The sequence below is a fragment of the Oppia nitens genome, unplaced genomic scaffold (genome assembly GCF_028296485.1).
Source record: "Oppia nitens isolate AA-2021 unplaced genomic scaffold, nextdenovo-longstitch-racon4-pilon3 scaffold3_pilon_pilon_pilon, whole genome shotgun sequence".
Lineage (NCBI taxonomy): Eukaryota > Metazoa > Arthropoda > Arachnida > Sarcoptiformes > Oppiidae > Oppia > Oppia nitens.
Window position 1 is genome coordinate 6,276,346 of NW_026533221.1, and position 19,603 is coordinate 6,295,948.

The window sequence follows — 19,603 nt, forward strand, 5'->3', positions numbered from 1 at the left end:
AAATAATATATAAAAAGTTAAATATTATTTACTATACATTATATACAGTACAGTATATTAAATTAAATATTTTATGAAATAATTAATTTAAATATTCAAATATATATAATTTTATATAATTATAATGACCATGATCAATTATTACATTATTACTAATAATTATAATATAAAATTAATATAATGTAAATTATAATATATAATACATTATTAATACAACGTTATTGATTGTATGCAATAAACAGCTGTTGTATTAAATGGACAAAACATAACATTTGAAGACAACGTATGATATAATAAATAACAACAAAATGGAGAGTAAATTGACTTTATATGGGAGAGGGTTTGACTATACATTCATTAATAATGAGTCACTGAGTTAGTGATGAGTGAGTCAGTGAGTGAGTCTGTGAGTGAGTCTGTGAGTGAGTCAGTGAGTGAGTCTGTGAGTGAGTCTGTGAGTGAGTCAGTGAGTGAGTCTGTGAGTGAGTCTGTGAGTGAGTCTGTGAGTGAGTCTGTGAGTGAGTCTGTGAGTCATTGATTCAAACAGTTGTGTTGTTTGTTATATTAAATGAGTAAATCATATGAGTGTTAGTAAACATAGCATTAGTGTTGTTGTTATGTTAGAAATGGAGTCATCGGTGCTATTGTTGGACACTTCAGGCAATAATAGTCAGACTAATAGTAATACTATTAGTAATAATAATAATAATAACAATAATAATAGTAATCTAATGGACAGAATTGATGAGATCACTCAAGAAGTGGTCCAAGAAATGAGTCAATCCATACAATCAATACAACAATTAAGTGAAGAGTTGACTGAATCGCCGAAAAAGCGATTCAAAAGTGAGTCTTCAGTGGTCGAGACCACCAAACAAGTGGTCGACCAGAAGTTAGAGCACCGGTTGGGAGGCATACTGTGCTGTGCTGTATGTCTTGATCTCCCAAAGTCTGGCATCTTTCAGGTATGACTATTCATATCTTATTTACTATCAATCAATTGATCCATTAGTTAACTACTATTGCCTTAAACTAACCCATCAATTGATAACACAGTTTCCTATGATTTTTACATTTTTATTAATGTTTTATCATATAATATGATATTATAGCAAAAACAATGTATGAATATAACAATTGACTATTAAATTAGTCTATTATTATTATTATATAGAAATTGGCATCAAATGTAAATTTTATAACATATGTCTATCGGTTAAAACTATAAACAAATAGTTTTTAATAAATTTGTCAAACAATATATGTTTACAAAAATAGTGTTAACCGATTAGTGTATAATATTTAATTGAATTATGATATATAAATTATCAATTTTTATAATGCCATCAATGGACAGGTATGTATATTGATAATACAAATATCCTCATTAATGGACTGTTAGGTGAACAGTGCATATAAGCATTATTGGTAAGTATTTTGAATAAATGTCATTCAATTAGCAAAGTAATCAAATGTAAGCTTAGGTTATTGACATTTATATACAATTGAAGTGATGATAAAATAATTTGATTTAAGTAAAACTACTACCATTATCAGTACTGTTTACTATTGATTTATTTTAATTATATATACTTTATAAATCTACACTATAGTAGTGGTAAGTGTGAGTTACTGTTTAATTATATTTAAAATTTCAATTTGAAATACATGTCTATTTGTTACGATATGTGTGTTTGTCTACATTAATATTTTATTGCAACAGTTTGATTTTTTGCTATAATTTATCTTAATTATAAAATTATTTTAAATATTTATCAAAATTAACTAATTAAGCTTATTGTATTCTGATTTTTAAATTTTGTAATTTTAAATGAAATGTTATTTATTTTAATGATAAACAAAATTTATGTAAATTCATAAATTTATAGACTGTATTTAATAAATATAACGATAAATCAAATAAAGCTAGTATTATACCAAATTATTATTAAATGTTTTATTTAATAACTTGTATTTTTTATAAAACGTTTATTATATTTCTAAGTATTTTAATTATTTAGATTTTGTTGTTGTTGTTGAAAACCTTAACCCAAATAAGGTTTGCATTCAACATAAATATTAATATATATTTATTAATAACAAAATTAAAAAAGGGTTGTAAATTTGTATAATTAACTTATATTATAAATAATATGAATAATAATGTTGAATAAATAACTTTATATTCATATAAAGTGCACAAATGGGCACCTGATGTGCGCCGGATGTTTCACTCACTTGTTGGCTGATGGTATGAATTTGGATAAGATGTGCCATAACTTATAATGAGTTTGTTTAACGTATTATTGTACAGCACGATTGCGGGACGAGACGGCCACGTGTCCAAACTGTCGGTGCGTGATTTCACGTGATTTGTGTTCACGTAATTTGGCGGTCGAGAAAGCTGTTTGTGAATTACCCGGTTTGTGTCGCTTCTGCAACCAAGAGCTGCCCCGCGCTCTCCTCAATAAACACCAGTTTGAATATTGTGAGGAACGCATCGTTTGCTGTACTTATTCTCGCATTGGTTGTCCCTGGAGTGGACCCTATCATGAATCTGGTAATCAATTAGTTTTATTATCAATTGATTGTTTCATATATCATATACTGCTATATCTGCTATAGGCTCGCACTCATCTTCATGTATTCATCCAAACAAAACTGGACGCGAAGTATTGGATGTGTTGTTGACATCAGATAAAGAGGCAAAAGAAGACAAAAAGCTATACGACTCGATATTTGATTTGTTATCATTTGAAAAGATAACATTCAATGATTTACAATTAAAGCCCTATCGTACCGATGAATACATACATAAACTATATTATGAAACCTCACGGTTTACCGCATTTAATACCCAATGGGTTGTTAAGGCCAGAGTTAATGAGGATCAGAGAGATCCGACTCAATTTTGTGAGAGACAACTGGGCTATCAAATTGTCCTTAAAAGTAAACTGACTACTCCTATGGTCATTCATTATGTCGTGCTTAAGGTATTTGACTAAATATTAATTATTTTATTGAACTAATAAATCTTAATGAATATTAAGGGTCCATTTGGTGATATGAAACTATATCCACAATTACATAAACATGAGTTCAATGAATCAAGTAATGAGAGTCCTTTTCAATCAATTCAATTACATGATTCACATGAATGTAACAAATTATTGGCTGCAAAGGTAATTATAAGATAAACTGATAAAAACAAAAGTTTTATATCAATATTTTTAAACACATTTATTTGTTAGGCCATCAACTTTCGTCTAATTATGTTTCAAATGCAAAAGTAATTTAAACATTTTATTTATATTCAACGTTTGATTTAATCGATATTTAATTAATCATTCACTAGTGTTTCGACTAAATACAATATATAATTAGTAATTAGCTTTTATTTACACATTATGTGATTCAATAATATTGTGTTAAAATTATAATTTTTTTGATAATTAAATTTTTAAAATGTTGTTAAATATTATATATAAATTCTTCTACTAAAAGTCATGTAATAGCGTAAACAAATAATTGTGCAAATAATTTAATTTTATGTCCATATTTTTCTGCAATTTAATATAAAGAATATATGAAATAAAAGTCTATTATCAATGTATTAAATGATATTTACACATTTCACTGATGAATAATGACAATAAATATTATTATTTTATAATTGTTAAACAATACACAATGGATTTGGATGTAATTGGATCTATTGATTTAATTAATTTGATATTTGTTAATTGATTAAATCAATCCAATTACTATTAGTTCATTAGATATTTTTGGACATTAATTGTCTTTGTATTTAATATACAGTATATTATCACGAGTTTAGGTTAAGAGAGATTACCGTAATATATAAATAAATATAATATAATTAATATATGATTTGTTTTATTTTAGTTTACATTTTAGTCTATAAACATTAGGCTAAAATTAATGATTTAATTTTATATATGAAACAAAATGTTAGTTTTAAATGTAATGATATGATATTAATTTTGTACAATTCATTTAACATTTAATAAGTTATACATTTAAATTTATATACACATGAGAAAAAATATATCATATATTACCGTAAGTTTGAATAAATTCATTCAAAACTGATATTAACTTACAGATTAATAATAATACTTTAATAATATATAGTTATTTAATAATAACATTTCAGTTACAATTGTAATGTTAAAAGTATTACATGAATTTATTCAATTTTAATATACAATTTGTATAACTATTTTCTGTGTATTGTTAAAAATATTATTTGACACTATCTTTTAGATTAAAATATCCAATACTTTATGTTTTACGGTACCAAATGGTGTATTTGAACAGCTTTTTAAATAAAAATTATAATTATATTTTATCATAGATTTATAAAACATATTATCTGTTAATTCATAAAATACCAGTTATTGTTTATCATAAGAAATGCAATATTTTAAAGATTATATTTACTGTATACTTATATATAAATATAATTATAATCTTTTATTACAAAATAAATATATAATGTATTAATAAAATAAAAGTTCATTGAAATTGAAAAAATTGTTAAATACTAAGTAATTAATATTTGGTTTACACTAAAAGTCCTAAATATGTTGATCGTTGATATTTACGCTGAAGTTGTGGCCATTGAACCAGAAAGTGGTCACAAATGGCTAAATAGTAGAGAATTTTGCCCGAAAGGGACAGACATTCAGTCCTACAGAAACTCTCGACAAATACAATGCAAACATTTGTTGGCAATAGTGTTGCGGCCAAACATATGGGCAAACAAACTCCCGGTCCGTTACAAATCAACAGTTGTGGCCTAACTGTTATCACAATTATCATTGACTGTATTAACGATATAAATGTGGTAATCAATGATGTAATATAACTTTGTCCCACTGAACGACTTCTTGTAATTGTCTTCACCTCACAGTCTGGTAATGTTTGTCTCAATTTTGTCACTTTTTCAACACTTAACATATCATTATTGGCCACAATTAATGTAATTGGACTGTATTTGCCATTAGATTTTCCAACATTTAAATGAGACAACAGTGCCATCATTTCCTGAGTGTGTCCACCGCTTCCCATAACAGCCATCACTGATACAAATCCATGTTTGGCACCAATAATGCAAAACTTAGTTAATAACAAAATCATTGCTTTCATTGCTATTAATAGTAGAAACACTAACACTGCAAACCATACAATCAAATATATCATATTTCCTAATAATCCAAACATTATTTTAAATTAATCACAAATATAGGAAAATTTGTTAAAATTATTGATAATCAAAGTTAGTTTATTTATAAATACTAAATATTGTATTAATATATGAATCATATAATATGATATATAAATTAATAGTTATATAATATATGTTTGTTTACATCAAACATGTGTTGAAAGTATCAATAATGCAATAATACTGTAGATGTCATTACATGTGATAGCAATTGAGGTCAATATAAACTTTAAACCAATCAAATGTCGACAACTTTAAAGACATGTTTTATATAAGTTTATCCAATATTTGTGTATATATTTTGTTGAACCCATGTTTGTGAGCCCAACCCCAGGCTTTCAAAGCATTTATATAATAACAACAAAATTATATATATTTGTAAAAATGTGTGCAATTTATAGCATTTGTTGTCAAACAAGTATTGGCCACTAAATCAAGTCAATCGTATTAAAGGCATAATTGCTTACAATTCCCCCACAACTCCCCCGACAACTGTTTGGTCACTCATTTGAATTGAAACTCCATTTTCGCAATCATTGAAAATCTTAAAACAAATTGTTTGACAAATGCTTTCAATTATTCAAATTAATACCTTATTTGTCGATAAATTAATTAACAATTTTATTGTTTATTTTATTATGTGTTTTGTATTTACATTTGATATATAATGTTTTAAATGAATATAAAATAAAACTGACCATGATCATTTATATAAATGATATTATTATATATATATAATAAACTTTGTGATATATAATCTGAATAATCCTATGGATTAACTAATCTGAATAATAATAAAGATCTGATTTAACAAACAGATTAACAAATTTACTAAAGTTATGGATTTATTATAGCATTAAATGTCGATTATGTGGACAATCGACACAACAATTATAATATGTTTTTATAATCTCAATAATAATTGGTTTTACAATTAGGTTTGTATTCATTTGAATCTATATTACAAACATTTGTTTTATATAAAGTTGTCATATATTTCATAATTTATAGGATATAATCCTATAATATATAAAAGTAAATCTTACTTATCATACTATAAATAAAATACTAGAAATATATGATATTTATTATTATTGTATATAATTATATTTATAATAAATAAGTAGTTATTTCTTTATATAATATGTGATATTTATAATAAAATAAATATCATATACATGTATGATATAATCCCATATAGTATAAGTAAATTACATTTAAAACTTTTAAACATAAAATATTTGTTTGTATTTTGATGTCTATTTAAAGTTTGAAAATATTTAAATAATTTGAAAGATTGACAAAATTGAGATTTTTATTTACTATAAAAGTGAATGTTTAAACAGATTTTATTTGGAAAATATAATTAAATGTATTATAAAAGCCATATATACTAACAAAAAGTTATGAAAAACATGTAAATGAGGTCTCAATTGAATGATATTACGACTCATTGAATAAGTCATACCTTAAGAAGTCATAACTTTTCTCATAAGTAGAGCATTACTATTGAGTTAACTGTTTGTATAAACTGTTGATTGCTTTAAGGCTTGTCATTAGTTATAATAAGTTATGCCATCAAATGCATTGATTTTTAATATATATTTAACTTTAACTTTAGTTTTCTTTCAAATTATATAATATAAATAACAAACATTTGCAATATTAAAATTTGTCACAACTTGTATGTCATGTTATGTAATATCTATTGTATAGTAAGTTGTGTACAAATATTAAACATAAATTATTCTTTATATTATTAATTATTATTTTATATACAGTATTGTTTCAATTTATGTACAAATTATATCTTTTAATATATAATTGTTTTTTTTATAAATAATGAAATTAATGTATGGTTTCTACTTTCAGATCTTAACAAATGGTTTGTCACAAAACCGGAATCTCTTAATGACAACATTATGGACAACAAAAATTTTAATATATATTTTATACTTTTATTATACATTTTAATAAATGACACACTTTTTGTTTTAGGCGGTAAGTTAATTATTTAATTAAATTTAATATAAATTTAAACCAAAATTAATAAGATTTTAAGATTATATTTCTATATTGCAAATTTGCCTGAAGTTAGTTTAGTTTCAAATGAAAATTATTGATACTTTAATTAAATAATATAATATGAATATATACTGTACAGCTCCCGATCCGCCACGGGAATTATCAATTGATGTCCAATCGGGTAAATCTGTAGAACTCGATTGGAAGCCACCAATTAAAGGGGGAGTCAGTGGTTATAAATTAGCAATAGTTCCGCTATCAGAACAAGATGAGACCGGTATTCGCAATCTTGAAGTCGGTGCCAATGATCCCTTTCCTGTTGCCATAAGAGATCTGACTCCCGGGGCTTCATATGAGGTTCAGTTGCACTCAGTTTTATTAGGGAAGCCATCAAATGTATTTCTATCGGCCAACTTTACGACCAAACCTAACACTCCCGGAAGATTTATAGTATGGTTCAGGAATGAGACAACACTTTTGGTGTTATGGCAGCCGCCATATCCGGCCGGCATTTTTGATCAATACAGAGTCAGCATTGTTCCCAATGATGCCACACAGTCGATCCTATTTGTTGAAAAAGAAACTGAACCTCCCGGTCCAGCTCAAGCAGCTTTTTATGGTTTAACGCCTGGCAGAGCATATAATATATCGGTGCAAACAGTTAGTCACTCACAACTTAGTGATCCCACAGAAGCTCAATACAGAACAGTTCCCTTACCGCCAACTAATGTCACGTTTGATAGAAACACTATATCTTCCTATTCTTTTGATGTCCATTGGAGTCCTCCTAAGTCTATGTCAGAGTTTGATAGATATCAGGTCTCATTGGGTATTAGAAACTCATTACCGAAAATAGTGGCCAAAGATGATACCAGAATTGCACATTTTGCTGAAGATTTAGATCCAGGAAAGACATATGAAGTGGTTGTGAAATCTGTTTCGGGAAACGTTGCTTCTTGGCCTGTGTCCGGTAATATTACTACCAGACCTTTACCTGTAATGAACTTAAAAGCAAAACCTGGAGAAGTGTCAGATATATACTTGGAGTGGTCGGCAAACAATGAAAGTACTCAAGACTCGTATATGATTACATACCACGAACTCGAAGCTTTCAATTCCGATGGTTCGGTACAAGTGGTTAAAGATACTCATCTTCATCTGACAGGTTTGTTGTCAGGCCGTAACTACTCGATAGCAGTAGTGGCCATATCTAAAAATGTTTACAGCGAAAACACTGTTGTCTATCAACCCACTCGACCTGCCAGTCCTGTCATTGGTGTTGTTGAGCCTATATCTGGTCATAGTCTGAATGTTTCGTGGAAATGGGATGTGACTTCTAAGCAAGATTCTTATAAAATTGTGTGGACACGCAGTGATACTAAAGAGAAGAAAGAGGCAGTTATTAAAAATAATTGGCATCTTCTTGAAGATCTTTATCCTGGAGCTGGTTATGAAATATCAGTGTCGGCTATAAGTTATGGATTGATGTCTGAACCGCATTCATATTTCCAGACTGTTGTTCCGCAATCTCCCGATAAATTCCAGATAGCAATGCATACTAATTCATCATTAAGTCTTACATGGAGTTCTTCAACAGAATCTCTTGTCGATCACTATATTATTCGTTACCGACCTATCGGTAGCAGTGTTTGGCGTGAATTGACACCAATTAATAGCACTTCGTATGAAATTAAGGATTTAACTGCGGGTCAGAAATATGTAGTTAGAGTTTCGTCGGTCAGCAATAAAGCCGAAAGTCCTGATATTCGGGAAGTCGAACAAACACTTTCACCGAATCCTATATTCGATGTCAAGCATACTATTGATTCACATAATATATCATTTCAATGGTTGGTTCCAAGTGGACGAATAGATTATTATAACATTGTCTATAACACTGTTAAAGAGGCCACAAAACAGGAGTCAAAACAAATTAATGCTTCGAATGACACCGAAATGATGTCTGTATTAATTGATTCACTAAAACCTGGAGAACAGTATTCCTTTCGATTCTATGTCATCAGTCATAAGATCAGAAGTGAAGGAATTGGTTTACAAATCAGAACAAGTAATTAGATTTCTATATTATAATAAATTTATTAATTTTGATATATTTTCAAATATAGTGCCAGTAATTGATTCAGTTATTAATGTGGTTATCGATGAACACGAGACTAAAGTGTTGAGAATTAAATACACTCCAACTCCGACTCGTAATGTTGTCTTTGATAGATATAGATTTCAATTGAGTGGTACTAACATTCCGGCGCAGGAAAAGATGTTTAATGACACCAATAGACTCGTCGTGTTTGAGAATCTAGTTCCCGGACGTCTCTATAATCTTAGCATTTGGACAGTTAGTGGCGGCACATCATCTTTACCAATACAACGACACGCTCGTCTATATCCCGAACCGATACGTTCAATATCGGCATTATCTGTGACCGATAGTCAGATTACACTTTCATGGGAAGTGCCTTATGGTGATAAAGATGGATATGAAGTGCAGTATTTGGATCCACATGAGAAAAGTCTTGTGGTTAATGTGACATTTTCTGAAAAAATTGATTACTTAAATCTTAAACCGCATAATAATTATACATTTGTTGTGACAACTTTATCGGGTTATGGAACCCCAACAATGCTCAGGAGTTCGCCTGTTTCGCAGACATTTCTCACATTAGAATCAATTCCTGGAAAAGTTATAAATTTTCAGTCAATTGAGACTAAACCAAATGAAATTACACTTCAGTGGTCACTTCCGTCATCAGAAATGAATGGTATTTTGACGGGTTTTAAAATAAGTTATTACATAAAAGGAAATCCAGTTATGAAACATCAATTATTTGAACCGATTGATACTCAGGGAACTATTTATAATCTAATACCTGGCAAACCATATGTCTTTCAAATACAAGCGCATACCAAAGTGGGTCCGGGACAGAAAGCTATTTGGGAAGAAATTATGCCCATATGGTCGGCACCTCCACCAGCAGATAATGTATTTCCCACAGAAGTAGCGCACACGTCAACTACTATTAGGATTAGATTCAGAAAAAATTATTTCTCAAATATGTACGGACCGGTCACTGCATTTGCAGTGATTGTGGCGGAAGACGACAAAATTAATACAAATCATTTAGAACTGCTCTCTTGGTTTGATGTTCAGGACTATTCTGTTTGGCCACCATATCAAACATCAGAAGCTTTCTATCCTTTTAACACAACTATTACTGAAGACTTTACTGTTGGTGCTGATGATTGTACCACAAAAAGCAGTCGCAAATATTGTAACGGACCACTCAAACCGGGAACTACTTTTAAAATAAAGATTAGAGCTTTTACTACGACAGAGAAGTTTACTGATACTGTCTATTCTTACACAATATCTACTGATCCCAATAATACGGCTCTGTATTTGGGAATATGTTTACCATTATTATTATTGCTGTTATTAATAGCAATAGTGATATATTTAAAACAACGAAGACTCGGACCATTCAGTGCCACTAAAAAGATGAATAATATTCACAACAATGGAAAAGAAGATTCACTTTCTATTACTGAAAGTGAATTAATAACGAGTCGACCCATAAAACTGAAAGACTTTGGCGAACACTTCCGCATAATGTCAGCCGATTCTGACTTTAGGTTTTCTGAAGAGTTTGAACTTCTCAAACACGTGGGACGGGATAAGCCGTGTAATGCGGCCGATCTGCCAGCGAATAGACCTAAGAATCGATTTACAAATATACTTCCGTACGACCACTCGAGAGTCAAATTGTTACCGACTGATGATGAGGACGGCTCTGATTTTATTAATTCCAATTATATTCCTGGATATAACAGTCCCCGAGAATTCATCGTAACTCAGGGACCGCTTCACAGCACTCGCGATGACTTTTGGCGTATGGTTTGGGAGCAAAACTCCAGAGCTATTGTTATGCTTACCCGTTGTATTGAAAAGGGTAGAGAAAAGTGTGATCATTACTGGCCTTATGATACACAACCAGCCTTTTATGGTGACATTCAGGTGACAATACTCAATGAATCTCAATATCCAGATTGGACTATATGTGAGTTCAAAGTGCAACGAGTAAGTGATGAATATATCAATTATATTGAAAATGATTTGTTTGCAGATAATTGTGTTAATGATATTTGTTTGATATAAAGGGTGATCAGTCAAGAATAGTACGTCACTTTCATTTCACTACTTGGCCTGACTTTGGAGTACCTGAGCCGCCAAAAACTTTAGTAAAATTTGTTAGAGCTTTTAGAGAGCGGTGTTCACCGGACAGCAACAAACCCATTATAGTCCACTGTTCGGCCGGAGTCGGGCGCTCCGGTACTTTCATAGCATTAGATCGTATATTACAACGAATTAATAAATATGAATCGGTCGACATATTTGGTATCGTTTATGAAATGCGTAAAGAAAGGGTTTGGATGGTCCAGAATGAGGTCAGTCCTACTTTTACACACACAAAGTGTAATTGAAATTAATTACGGGATTTGTTTTTATTTACAATAATAGCAACAATATATATGTATTCACGAATGCCTTCTCTGCGTTCTCGAGGGTAAAGAAGATCTCATGGATTCTCCACGACTTGAAATGCATGACAACCAAGGATTTGAAGGTTTGCTTTCATCTAATTTATTAATTATATAATTATAAAAATCATTTCTAAATATAACCAATAATTCGGTTAAATTTTCAGAAAGTACTCAAAACAGTGAATTTATAAAAATAATTTAAAATTGATTGCTTGCATATCACAAATGTTAATATTTGTTAATATTAGTTATCAAACCATTAGTTTGAAATGAAATTATTAAGTAATTTGAAAAAAGGACACAAAAGGAAATCATTTATGGAGAACGACACCCAAAATGTAAATTAATAAATGATTTTTGAATATAACTTACGTTAGTGTTTAGTAATATTTTTTTGATAACTAATTTGCACATAAAATTTCATTGCAATTAATGATCGTTCGCTTTATTGTATAAATTTTTAGACCAAAATTTATTTTTAATTTATAAAAATATACATAAAATATTTCAAAATACTGTCCAATTAAATGAAAAATAATATTTTTTTTATATTTATTTCAGATGACGAGGGAATCGCTGAATCGGGAATTTAACAAATTTGTGTCAATCAATAATATAAATAAATGCAACTATTTTTATGGTTTTTTTATGTTTACCGTAATGTTTTGTACTAATTTTTAAATAATTATTTATTTATAGATTTATAAATATTTTTTATGTATTTAATTATTATTAAATAAAGAATTTCTATTTTTCTGAATATCTCTTAATTGTTTGAATAATTGCACGATTTGTTCAACAATTCTATTCTCTTCTTCAGTAAGATTTTCTTGAGTTCTTTCTTCGCTATCGATTCCAATGACATAAACACTCGGCTATACATTCAAAGTATTAAATAATAATATTATTTAAATGATAATATCTTTCAACTAAAAAAAATACCTGAAAAGAATCACTCGTTAATTGTTGACTAAGAATTTCAACCATTTCTTGTCTTCCGTCTTCAAGGGTTTTCTCATATATCAATTTCAATGGTATTGAATCAGATTGTGATGATATTGATGTAGTACTTGTGTTTGGATCAGCTGATACTTGTGTAATAACTGTCGAGGTTGAAGGTATTACGCGAGTCAATGGTAGTGTTTGTGTTGAATTCAAAGACTGTGCTCTTATTGTAGATTCATTGGGAAATAAAGGAGTTTGCGATCTGATTGGTGTTGATGTCATTATTTGTGGTGTAATTGTTTCGTTTCTTGATGTCGATGGCGTCTCATCTGATATCATGTCACTACTAGTGGATGTGTTTCTGATATTACGATTAATTCTTATAATTTTTGATTTTTTAGGTCTAATAATGTTGTCTGGGTTTTCATTTGCAGATAAGTTTCGTTTGTTATTATTGGTTGTCAAACATTTACTAACTTTAATATTATTATCTTTCGTATTACTTCTTAAAGTTGTAGACTCTTCTTGTAGATTACTTTGCAACAAAACTAATGATATTTCTTTGAATACATTTATGTCGTATTTCAGAAAAAATTTTATGACAAAAGTCCTTAAATGAAGAGGAATATCGGATTCTGTAAATTATAGCAATTTATATTAATATATTGTACAGTATTTAACTAAACAGTAAATAAATATCTAATAAATACCTTTAATACTGATTTGTTTATTAATGGTTAGATAGAAATGATTGTCATACGAACGGTTGACTAAATTGATTTCAGGAAATACTTGTTTTTTATGTTCATTGTCTATGAGTTCAAACACTTTTGCCACAACATTATGATTTCTGCGGATAAGTGTCACATCATTGCCTCCCATATCATGCAAATAAACTTCTATTTCGGGAATCGAGTTGTTTTGTGCTTCAATTGGAAGATTAGGTTCTATTATAATATCAATAGGGTTTCCCAATTGCACCTCAATGTCCAACTTTTCTTTATTTTCAATCGACATCAATGATATCTCAAATGTTATAATAATCTATTAAAATAAATAGTAAATTGCAGGTAATAGTAAATTTTCATTTTAAATATTATCAATACATTGTCCATTATTTTTCCTAATATAACCACATTCTTCAATATAAGTTTATGGCCTTTAATCTCAGTCGCCTCGACATTGACAATGAAATCACTAATAATAAACAAAATCAAATAAATATATTCTACAGCATTACTGGTGTGTATAAGAATCAGTATTATAATCAATGTCTTACTTGTGTTTAATTTCAGGTGAATATACTGTATTGGAATCGGGTTTCACTAAATTATCGAACTGATCGAACAATTCAAGTGTCAGATTAAATGGTTTTCCAATCATAACTTTCAGATTATTTTCAGAGACAACAAAATGATTGGTCTCATCGGGAATGACAGTAAATTTCATGGGTGGTAGAGAAGGCAGCGCATCTCCATTTGCAAACTTTGCTGTCATTGAGCTATCAGTTCCAGTGGTTGAGTTAAGACAAACACAAACTATTTGATACTTTCCAGCCTTATTAATGCCATCTAAAAAATAAATATTATTTATAAATTAAATATTAATATACTAATCAACTATTAATGATTAAAACCTGTTTGTGTGAACCAATAATCCCAATCCTTTGAATAATGTGCCAAAGGATACTCAATTTCAGTAACTGTTTCGTTGTCTAAATCAAAACATTTAAATTAATCATAAAAATCAACGATTTGTGTCACTATATAACTTACTTTCAATTTCGCGAAGTATTTCCAATTGAATGCTTAGCTTTTTATGAGTTCCTTTATACGGAATGCGATCCGTTTGTAATTTTTCAGAATTAGAATTCAAGAGTTCGACTCTAATGTCACCAATAGGTCGACCGGCCACAAGTTGGTCGCCTTCTTTTATTGGATACCTTTTAGGAAAAGTCAATTTAATACTTTCGGGTAATCGACAATAAAGTTTGTCCAATTCTTGGCCAATTATGTCCAATTCGGCTTCAATATTAATTTTAATGAAATGAATTATTTTTGACGATTCAGAACCATTTCCATAGATTTCTTCAGGCAATTGATGTATTTCAACAAAACCGGGAGAACCGATGTAATCGCCGCTACATTTAACGGGAACTAAGAATTTATCAATTTTTCCAATTAATTTCTGAGGTCTAGTGTGTTGTGTTTGAATGATATCTCCTTTTTTCAAAAATTTGTTTCTCCACTCAATTTTATTAAACACAGAAAACACGTTAGTTATCGAAAGCTTCCTTAAAGATTGAATATCAACACGTGGTATATCACCTATCAATTAAAATAAATTTAAGATTAGCATAGATTTACTAAAACAATATAACAGACTCACATTGATACTCAAAATAGTGGACCTGTTTATCGAGTTTTGTATGACAATTCTTAAGCCAATTCATAAATTCATTTTCGAAATTACATCTGACTCTTCTTCCTTGTCCATCAACTTTATAAAACACAAGTTTCTGTGTTTGAGACATCAATCGATTCAAATCCATAAAACTTTGCTTATTTTGTGAGACTTGAAAACAGGCGTCAGTAAAGAGTGCACCGGATAATCGGTTATAGCATTCTTCAAGTTCTTTAGTACAATTGGTATTCTTCGGATTGTATTTATTCCATTCAAAGTCAATGCAATCTTGTGGTATAAGTCTTCCGTGCCAAAAACATTCAAACACTTCACGCATCTTCTTTCGGGTTGCTTTTTGCATACAATCTTCAATGTCTTCATCGATAGTTCTCGAAGACGCAACAGACGTGGATTCGGTCAGATCATCATATATTGTGAGCTCCGGTATAGTTTCACTATCGTATTCATACGGATGATAACGAATAACTCCTTCAATAACCGCTGGCATGTTATCACTGTTTTGTCGGTCTGAATGTTCGACTTCAAACAGAAATGAATCCTTTGCCGAACGAATTAAAAGTGATTCGTAATCATCGTTAATATCTTTCAAATTTATTTGATGTTTTAATTGTGTTTCGATATTCTCTTCGAGTTTAATCTGAAATATCTTTATAATAATATTGATATCCTGTAGTTCTTTAACAATATTTTGTTTTTCATTTTTATTACCATCGGGTCCGTGAAGATAATAGTGATAAACTCTGGCTAAACCTTTAGTCCAATAGTTCATGTTTTCCGTATTCCGTTTGAACTGAATGTGATGTTTCGCAAAGACATCTTTTATACAGCAAATGGTGAAACTTTTGTAATCGTTTTCAATTTCAATAATAATTGAGTTCTCGATTTGATCCATAATTGTAGGGTTTTTTTTCAAAGGTCTTTCAGATCCTTTCGTTCTCTGAATGAGTTCTTCTTTATAAACACCGCTCGGATTAATACGAGTTTTTTCATCAAATTTACTCTTCGAAAGTGTCAATTCAAAGACACACTCTTCGTCTGCAGCCTTCGTGATCATTGTAGTGGTTTCGCCGATATTAAAGATGGCTTGTTTGCCACCCGCACCGAAATAGTTTATATTACTGTCCAAATATCGAATCATTCGTCGAGGACTCGGCGGTGGCATTGATTGGCGATCACGAAGTCCACTAAGTGGTAGATGCGATGAATTAAATGAAGTCAAATCAATGTTATTGTGTGTCTGATTTGATTCATTGTTGGCACCATTTCTGACAAACTTCGAGCACTTAAATTTGGCCCAATTTGTCAAATCGTTTCGACCCATTCCACAGCCGTTGTCGATAATGACGAGCAATGAATCTGATCCATAGTCATAATAACGGATCTCAACAAGTCTTAAACCGTCGTTATCCTTAGTGGCGGCCAATGAGTTATCGATCAATTCTGCTATTGATATGACTACTGAATCGATACCTCGGGAGTCATAGTACTCATACATTCCCGACTTTGTTATAGTGTCCGGATGTGGAGCGATATCGACCTCACATTTCATCACATTTTCTGATCTATAAATAATAATAATATCTTATAAGAAATAAGTAAATGTCAACCAAATTGTGTCAAAACAACTCACAGCGTCTCATAGATATGAAGCTCAAGATCATCGGTCATCACATCTTTGAAATTTTCGGGACAGAGTGGGGTGTTGTCAGTCAGGGTTAACACAAAATCAGTCGTATTATTAAACTTTTTAACAAAATATTGGTATAAATCCATACAATTGTCATCAATTTGTGACAACCGATACACACTCCTGGCATCGGCTGATCGATTTGGTCTCAGGTCACGAACCGTTATATTGCAATACATTGTTTGACACAAATTTATAACTTTTACTTCAAAATAGTTTCACAAATAATCAAAAGTTAAATTTAATAATAATTATCAACAAAATAGTCACAAAAAAGTAAACCTAAATAATAATAATTATTGTGTAAAACATTTGTCTTAAATGTCGTGTTGTAGTGAAACACGTGTCACGTATTGTAATACTATTGAGTGAAATGAGTGGTCAAACTAGTGGTCAAACTAGTGGTCAATCAGTTAATCACTTGATTATTGGTTTTAAAATACTATATATTTTACAGTACTATAACTTGTTATATGTTTTACAGTAAAACTTGTAAACAATACTTCAATTCAAACAAATATCAAAACATTACATCAGTATTATTACAATCAGTCATATGTTTTCCATATATGTCTTTTGTAACACAAAAAGTAATATTAATAACAATAAAATAGCAATTGTTAAGCAAAAACTGTATATAAATTGAAAACTACTAAAACATGAAACTGCAGATAAACTATGATTGAGTGAGTATTAATTCATTCATTAATGACGTCAATAATGTTTGTTAAAGTGTTGTAATTATTGAGTATTTATTTGAGTAAACATTAGGACAATGAGTGGTCAGTCGGCGTACCGTCGGGTCACTCAATGGATGGTTTTTTCGAGACAGTGGTATCTCTATGACGCCAAATGGCAGGACGTGTTTGACTCGGCAGAGCTGATTGGCCGTCACCTTCACGGTCGACATAAGCCGATCTACGATCCCGAACAAGACTGCGGTGACCACGTGGTGGTGATTAACGCGCGACACGTGGCGATGCCGGCCGATGAATGGCGTTATCGTCATTACTATCATCACACACATTATGCCGGTGGCAGACATTGGGCCACAGCTCATGAGCTGCACCTCAAAGACCCGACTCTTGTTTTATATAAAGCCATTTACAAAGCCGTCGGAAACGTTAAACTCAAGCGACAGGAATTGATCGCTCGATTACATCTGTATGCGGACGACAAAGTGCCACAACATATAATGAGGAATGTTTCCGATCAGATAAGACAATTGAGAACCGTTGACAAACCAATACAACAATACACTAAACAACAAATCAAAGACTTTCCCAAAATCTTTGATTATCCCGAAGATTATGCCATCAAATAATCACAAGATTTTTGTTTAAAATTCATAATTATTTGTAGTTTTCTTTAAATCATTTATAAAAACATTTATTAGTTTTTCAATTATAACTTATTATATATTATGTAATACTTTTTCTAATAGATTTAAATAGAAATTTAAATTATAGATTAAAATGCTTACAAATGTATTGATTATAAAATTAAAAAATTATTTGAATGATAATTGAAATATACGTCAAATGACAGTTCAGACAGACTGTAGTCTTCTTGTGTCGACTTTGTCTAAAATGACGAGTGGTTTAAGTGAATCGGAGAATGCCTTCATTTCATCGGCAATTCCCTCCTGACCTGCGGGTGCGTTGACACTGAGTTCAACCAAATATGATCGCGAGATAGCCTCGAGAGCGTCGGGTCCGACGTGAGGTTGAGTTTTGAAGAGTTTGGCCACAATTACTTTCATTCGTCCCTTTCGGAACATATATCCTTTGAGGACAAACTCGTAATCCAATTTAAAACCCATTTCTTGAAGAAATTGGACACAATCTGATGAAGTGCTGCAATCGATGCAATTGCGGACAATTGTTGCCCTATTTTTGTCTCCCAATTCTTGTTGTCCTAAATATCTCAAATGGTATGGATTGTTGGGTACATCCAATGATTTCCTGACCCGTAGTGAAGTGTTGGTACCATTGGGTGCTCTAATAGTGAACACCATTTCGTGGTCTTGAAATGGTTCGGCACTGGAGTCACAGTTATCACAAAATCCGCGCAATTTATGCAACAATTGTTCACAAGAGTCGTCTAAAATGCTTCCCGAAAGCAGATACTCGTGTTGTTGACCTAATCCAGTGCCCGATCGACGCCCACTTGTATTTGTCATCGACTCCATCACCGATTGGATCCAAACATCTAATTGTCTTTAAATTATCAAAACATTACGTTTTCATCAAATTATTCAAAAGTGATACTCATTTCAAACATTACGTCAAATGATTGCAATCATTATAATACACAATGTTTTACATTATGAGTCATAATTTATGACTACATTTACTGTACAATAGTTGACATTATTTTATCATAAATTACTTTTATTTAAAATTTATTTAAAATTACAATTTGTTGTAACATTTTGTCATTTCTATAATTACATTAAAACTTTGAAAAATGGATAGAAACTAGTTTTATGATATAAAACAATATTAATAAATCAATAAATTAAAAAACAGCCTAACATTTACTAAAATCGTTATTAAACATTTGATACATTACTGTATTACATATTTGCTTATAAAAAATATACAATAGATTAAAATAATAAGCAAATATATTTTAAATGTATAACAAACTATCAATTCAATTGAATTTCACTAATAAATTCAATTAAATCAATTTATATAACTGTTAGC

General features: G+C 30.3%; 6 protein-coding genes across 7 annotated transcripts; 3 read left to right on the forward strand and 3 right to left on the reverse strand.

The window, feature by feature from the left end:
- The first annotated feature begins 367 nt into the window (after positions 1–367).
- LOC128958626 (zinc finger TRAF-type-containing protein 1-B-like) lies at positions 368–3,317 on the forward strand. Its single transcript, XM_054304518.1, has 6 exons — positions 368–965; positions 2,197–2,251; positions 2,315–2,560; positions 2,626–2,993; positions 3,051–3,182; positions 3,252–3,317. Exons 1-6 carry the CDS (start codon positions 582–584, stop codon positions 3,291–3,293), a joined length of 1,227 nt encoding a protein of 408 aa, XP_054160493.1. The 5' UTR covers positions 368–581; the 3' UTR covers positions 3,294–3,317.
- A 1,270-nt stretch (positions 3,318–4,587) lies between these two features.
- LOC128958627 (UDP-N-acetylglucosamine transferase subunit ALG14 homolog) lies at positions 4,588–5,218 on the reverse strand. Its single transcript, XM_054304519.1, has one exon. The coding sequence runs from the start codon at positions 5,170–5,172 to the stop codon at positions 4,588–4,590; it is 585 nt and encodes a 194-aa protein (XP_054160494.1). The 5' UTR covers positions 5,173–5,218.
- A 906-nt stretch (positions 5,219–6,124) lies between these two features.
- On the forward strand, positions 6,125–12,461 carry LOC128958624 (tyrosine-protein phosphatase 10D-like). Of its 2 annotated transcripts, none has more exons than XM_054304516.1 (7): positions 6,125–6,189; positions 7,124–7,252; positions 7,416–9,344; positions 9,403–11,372; positions 11,453–11,740; positions 11,814–11,919; positions 12,398–12,461. In XM_054304516.1, the coding sequence occupies exons 2-7, from the start codon at positions 7,174–7,176 to the stop codon at positions 12,427–12,429; spliced, it is 4,404 nt and encodes a 1,467-aa protein (XP_054160491.1). In that variant the 5' UTR covers positions 6,125–6,189; positions 7,124–7,173; the 3' UTR covers positions 12,430–12,461. The 2 variants fall into 2 exon arrangements, with proteins under 2 accessions (XP_054160491.1, XP_054160490.1); XM_054304515.1 differs by lacking the exon at positions 12,398–12,461 and adding an exon at positions 12,001–12,048.
- Positions 12,462–12,558: 97 nt separating this feature from the next.
- On the reverse strand, positions 12,559–17,095 carry LOC128958010 (structural maintenance of chromosomes flexible hinge domain-containing protein 1-like). The gene is made up of 9 exons (XM_054303825.1): positions 16,836–17,095; positions 15,170–16,767; positions 14,557–15,108; positions 14,418–14,495; positions 14,061–14,352; positions 13,888–13,978; positions 13,492–13,825; positions 12,779–13,416; positions 12,559–12,711 (listed from the first exon to the last, which is right to left on the reverse strand). The coding sequence occupies exons 1-9, from the start codon at positions 17,069–17,071 to the stop codon at positions 12,559–12,561; spliced, it is 3,972 nt and encodes a 1,323-aa protein (XP_054159800.1). The 5' UTR covers positions 17,072–17,095.
- A 470-nt stretch (positions 17,096–17,565) lies between these two features.
- On the forward strand, positions 17,566–18,231 carry LOC128958814 (39S ribosomal protein L13, mitochondrial-like). The gene has a single exon (XM_054304751.1). The coding sequence runs from the start codon at positions 17,668–17,670 to the stop codon at positions 18,214–18,216; it is 549 nt and encodes a 182-aa protein (XP_054160726.1). The 5' UTR covers positions 17,566–17,667; the 3' UTR covers positions 18,217–18,231.
- A 177-nt stretch (positions 18,232–18,408) lies between these two features.
- Positions 18,409–19,194, reverse strand: LOC128958813 (mediator of RNA polymerase II transcription subunit 18-like). The gene has a single exon (XM_054304750.1). The coding sequence runs from the start codon at positions 19,081–19,083 to the stop codon at positions 18,442–18,444; it is 642 nt and encodes a 213-aa protein (XP_054160725.1). The 5' UTR covers positions 19,084–19,194; the 3' UTR covers positions 18,409–18,441.
- Between the last annotated feature and the right edge of the window lie 409 nt (positions 19,195–19,603).

Bases quoted from the DNA above. Each gene is read 5' to 3' on its own strand.
- LOC128958624 (XM_054304515.1), top strand. From the start codon at position 7,174: ATGGACAACAAAAATTTTAATATATATTTTATACTTTTATTATACATT. The intron at 9,345-9,402 runs GTAATTAGATTT...TTTCAAATATAG, and splicing joins TGGTTTACAAATCAGAACAA to TGCCAGTAATTGATTCAGTT. The intron at 11,373-11,452 runs GTAAGTGATGAA...TTTGATATAAAG, and splicing joins GTGAGTTCAAAGTGCAACGA to GGTGATCAGTCAAGAATAGT.
- LOC128958626 (XM_054304518.1), top strand. From the start codon at position 582: ATGAGTGTTAGTAAACATAGCATTAGTGTTGTTGTTATGTTAGAAATG. The intron at 966-2,196 runs GTATGACTATTC...ATTCATATAAAG, and splicing joins CAAAGTCTGGCATCTTTCAG to TGCACAAATGGGCACCTGAT. The intron at 3,183-3,251 runs GTAATTATAAGA...TTTATTTGTTAG, and splicing joins ACAAATTATTGGCTGCAAAG to GCCATCAACTTTCGTCTAAT.
- LOC128958814 (XM_054304751.1), top strand. From the start codon at position 17,668: ATGAGTGGTCAGTCGGCGTACCGTCGGGTCACTCAATGGATGGTTTTT.
- LOC128958010 (XM_054303825.1), bottom strand. From the start codon at position 17,071: ATGTATTGCAATATAACGGTTCGTGACCTGAGACCAAATCGATCAGCC. The intron at 13,979-14,060 runs GTAAGACATTGA...GTTTATTATTAG, and splicing joins TCACCTGAAATTAAACACAA to TGATTTCATTGTCAATGTCG. The intron at 12,712-12,778 runs GTATTTTTTTTA...TTGAATGTATAG, and splicing joins TAACGAGTGATTCTTTTCAG to CCGAGTGTTTATGTCATTGG.
- LOC128958813 (XM_054304750.1), bottom strand. From the start codon at position 19,083: ATGGAGTCGATGACAAATACAAGTGGGCGTCGATCGGGCACTGGATTA.
- LOC128958627 (XM_054304519.1), bottom strand. From the start codon at position 5,172: ATGAAAGCAATGATTTTGTTATTAACTAAGTTTTGCATTATTGGTGCC.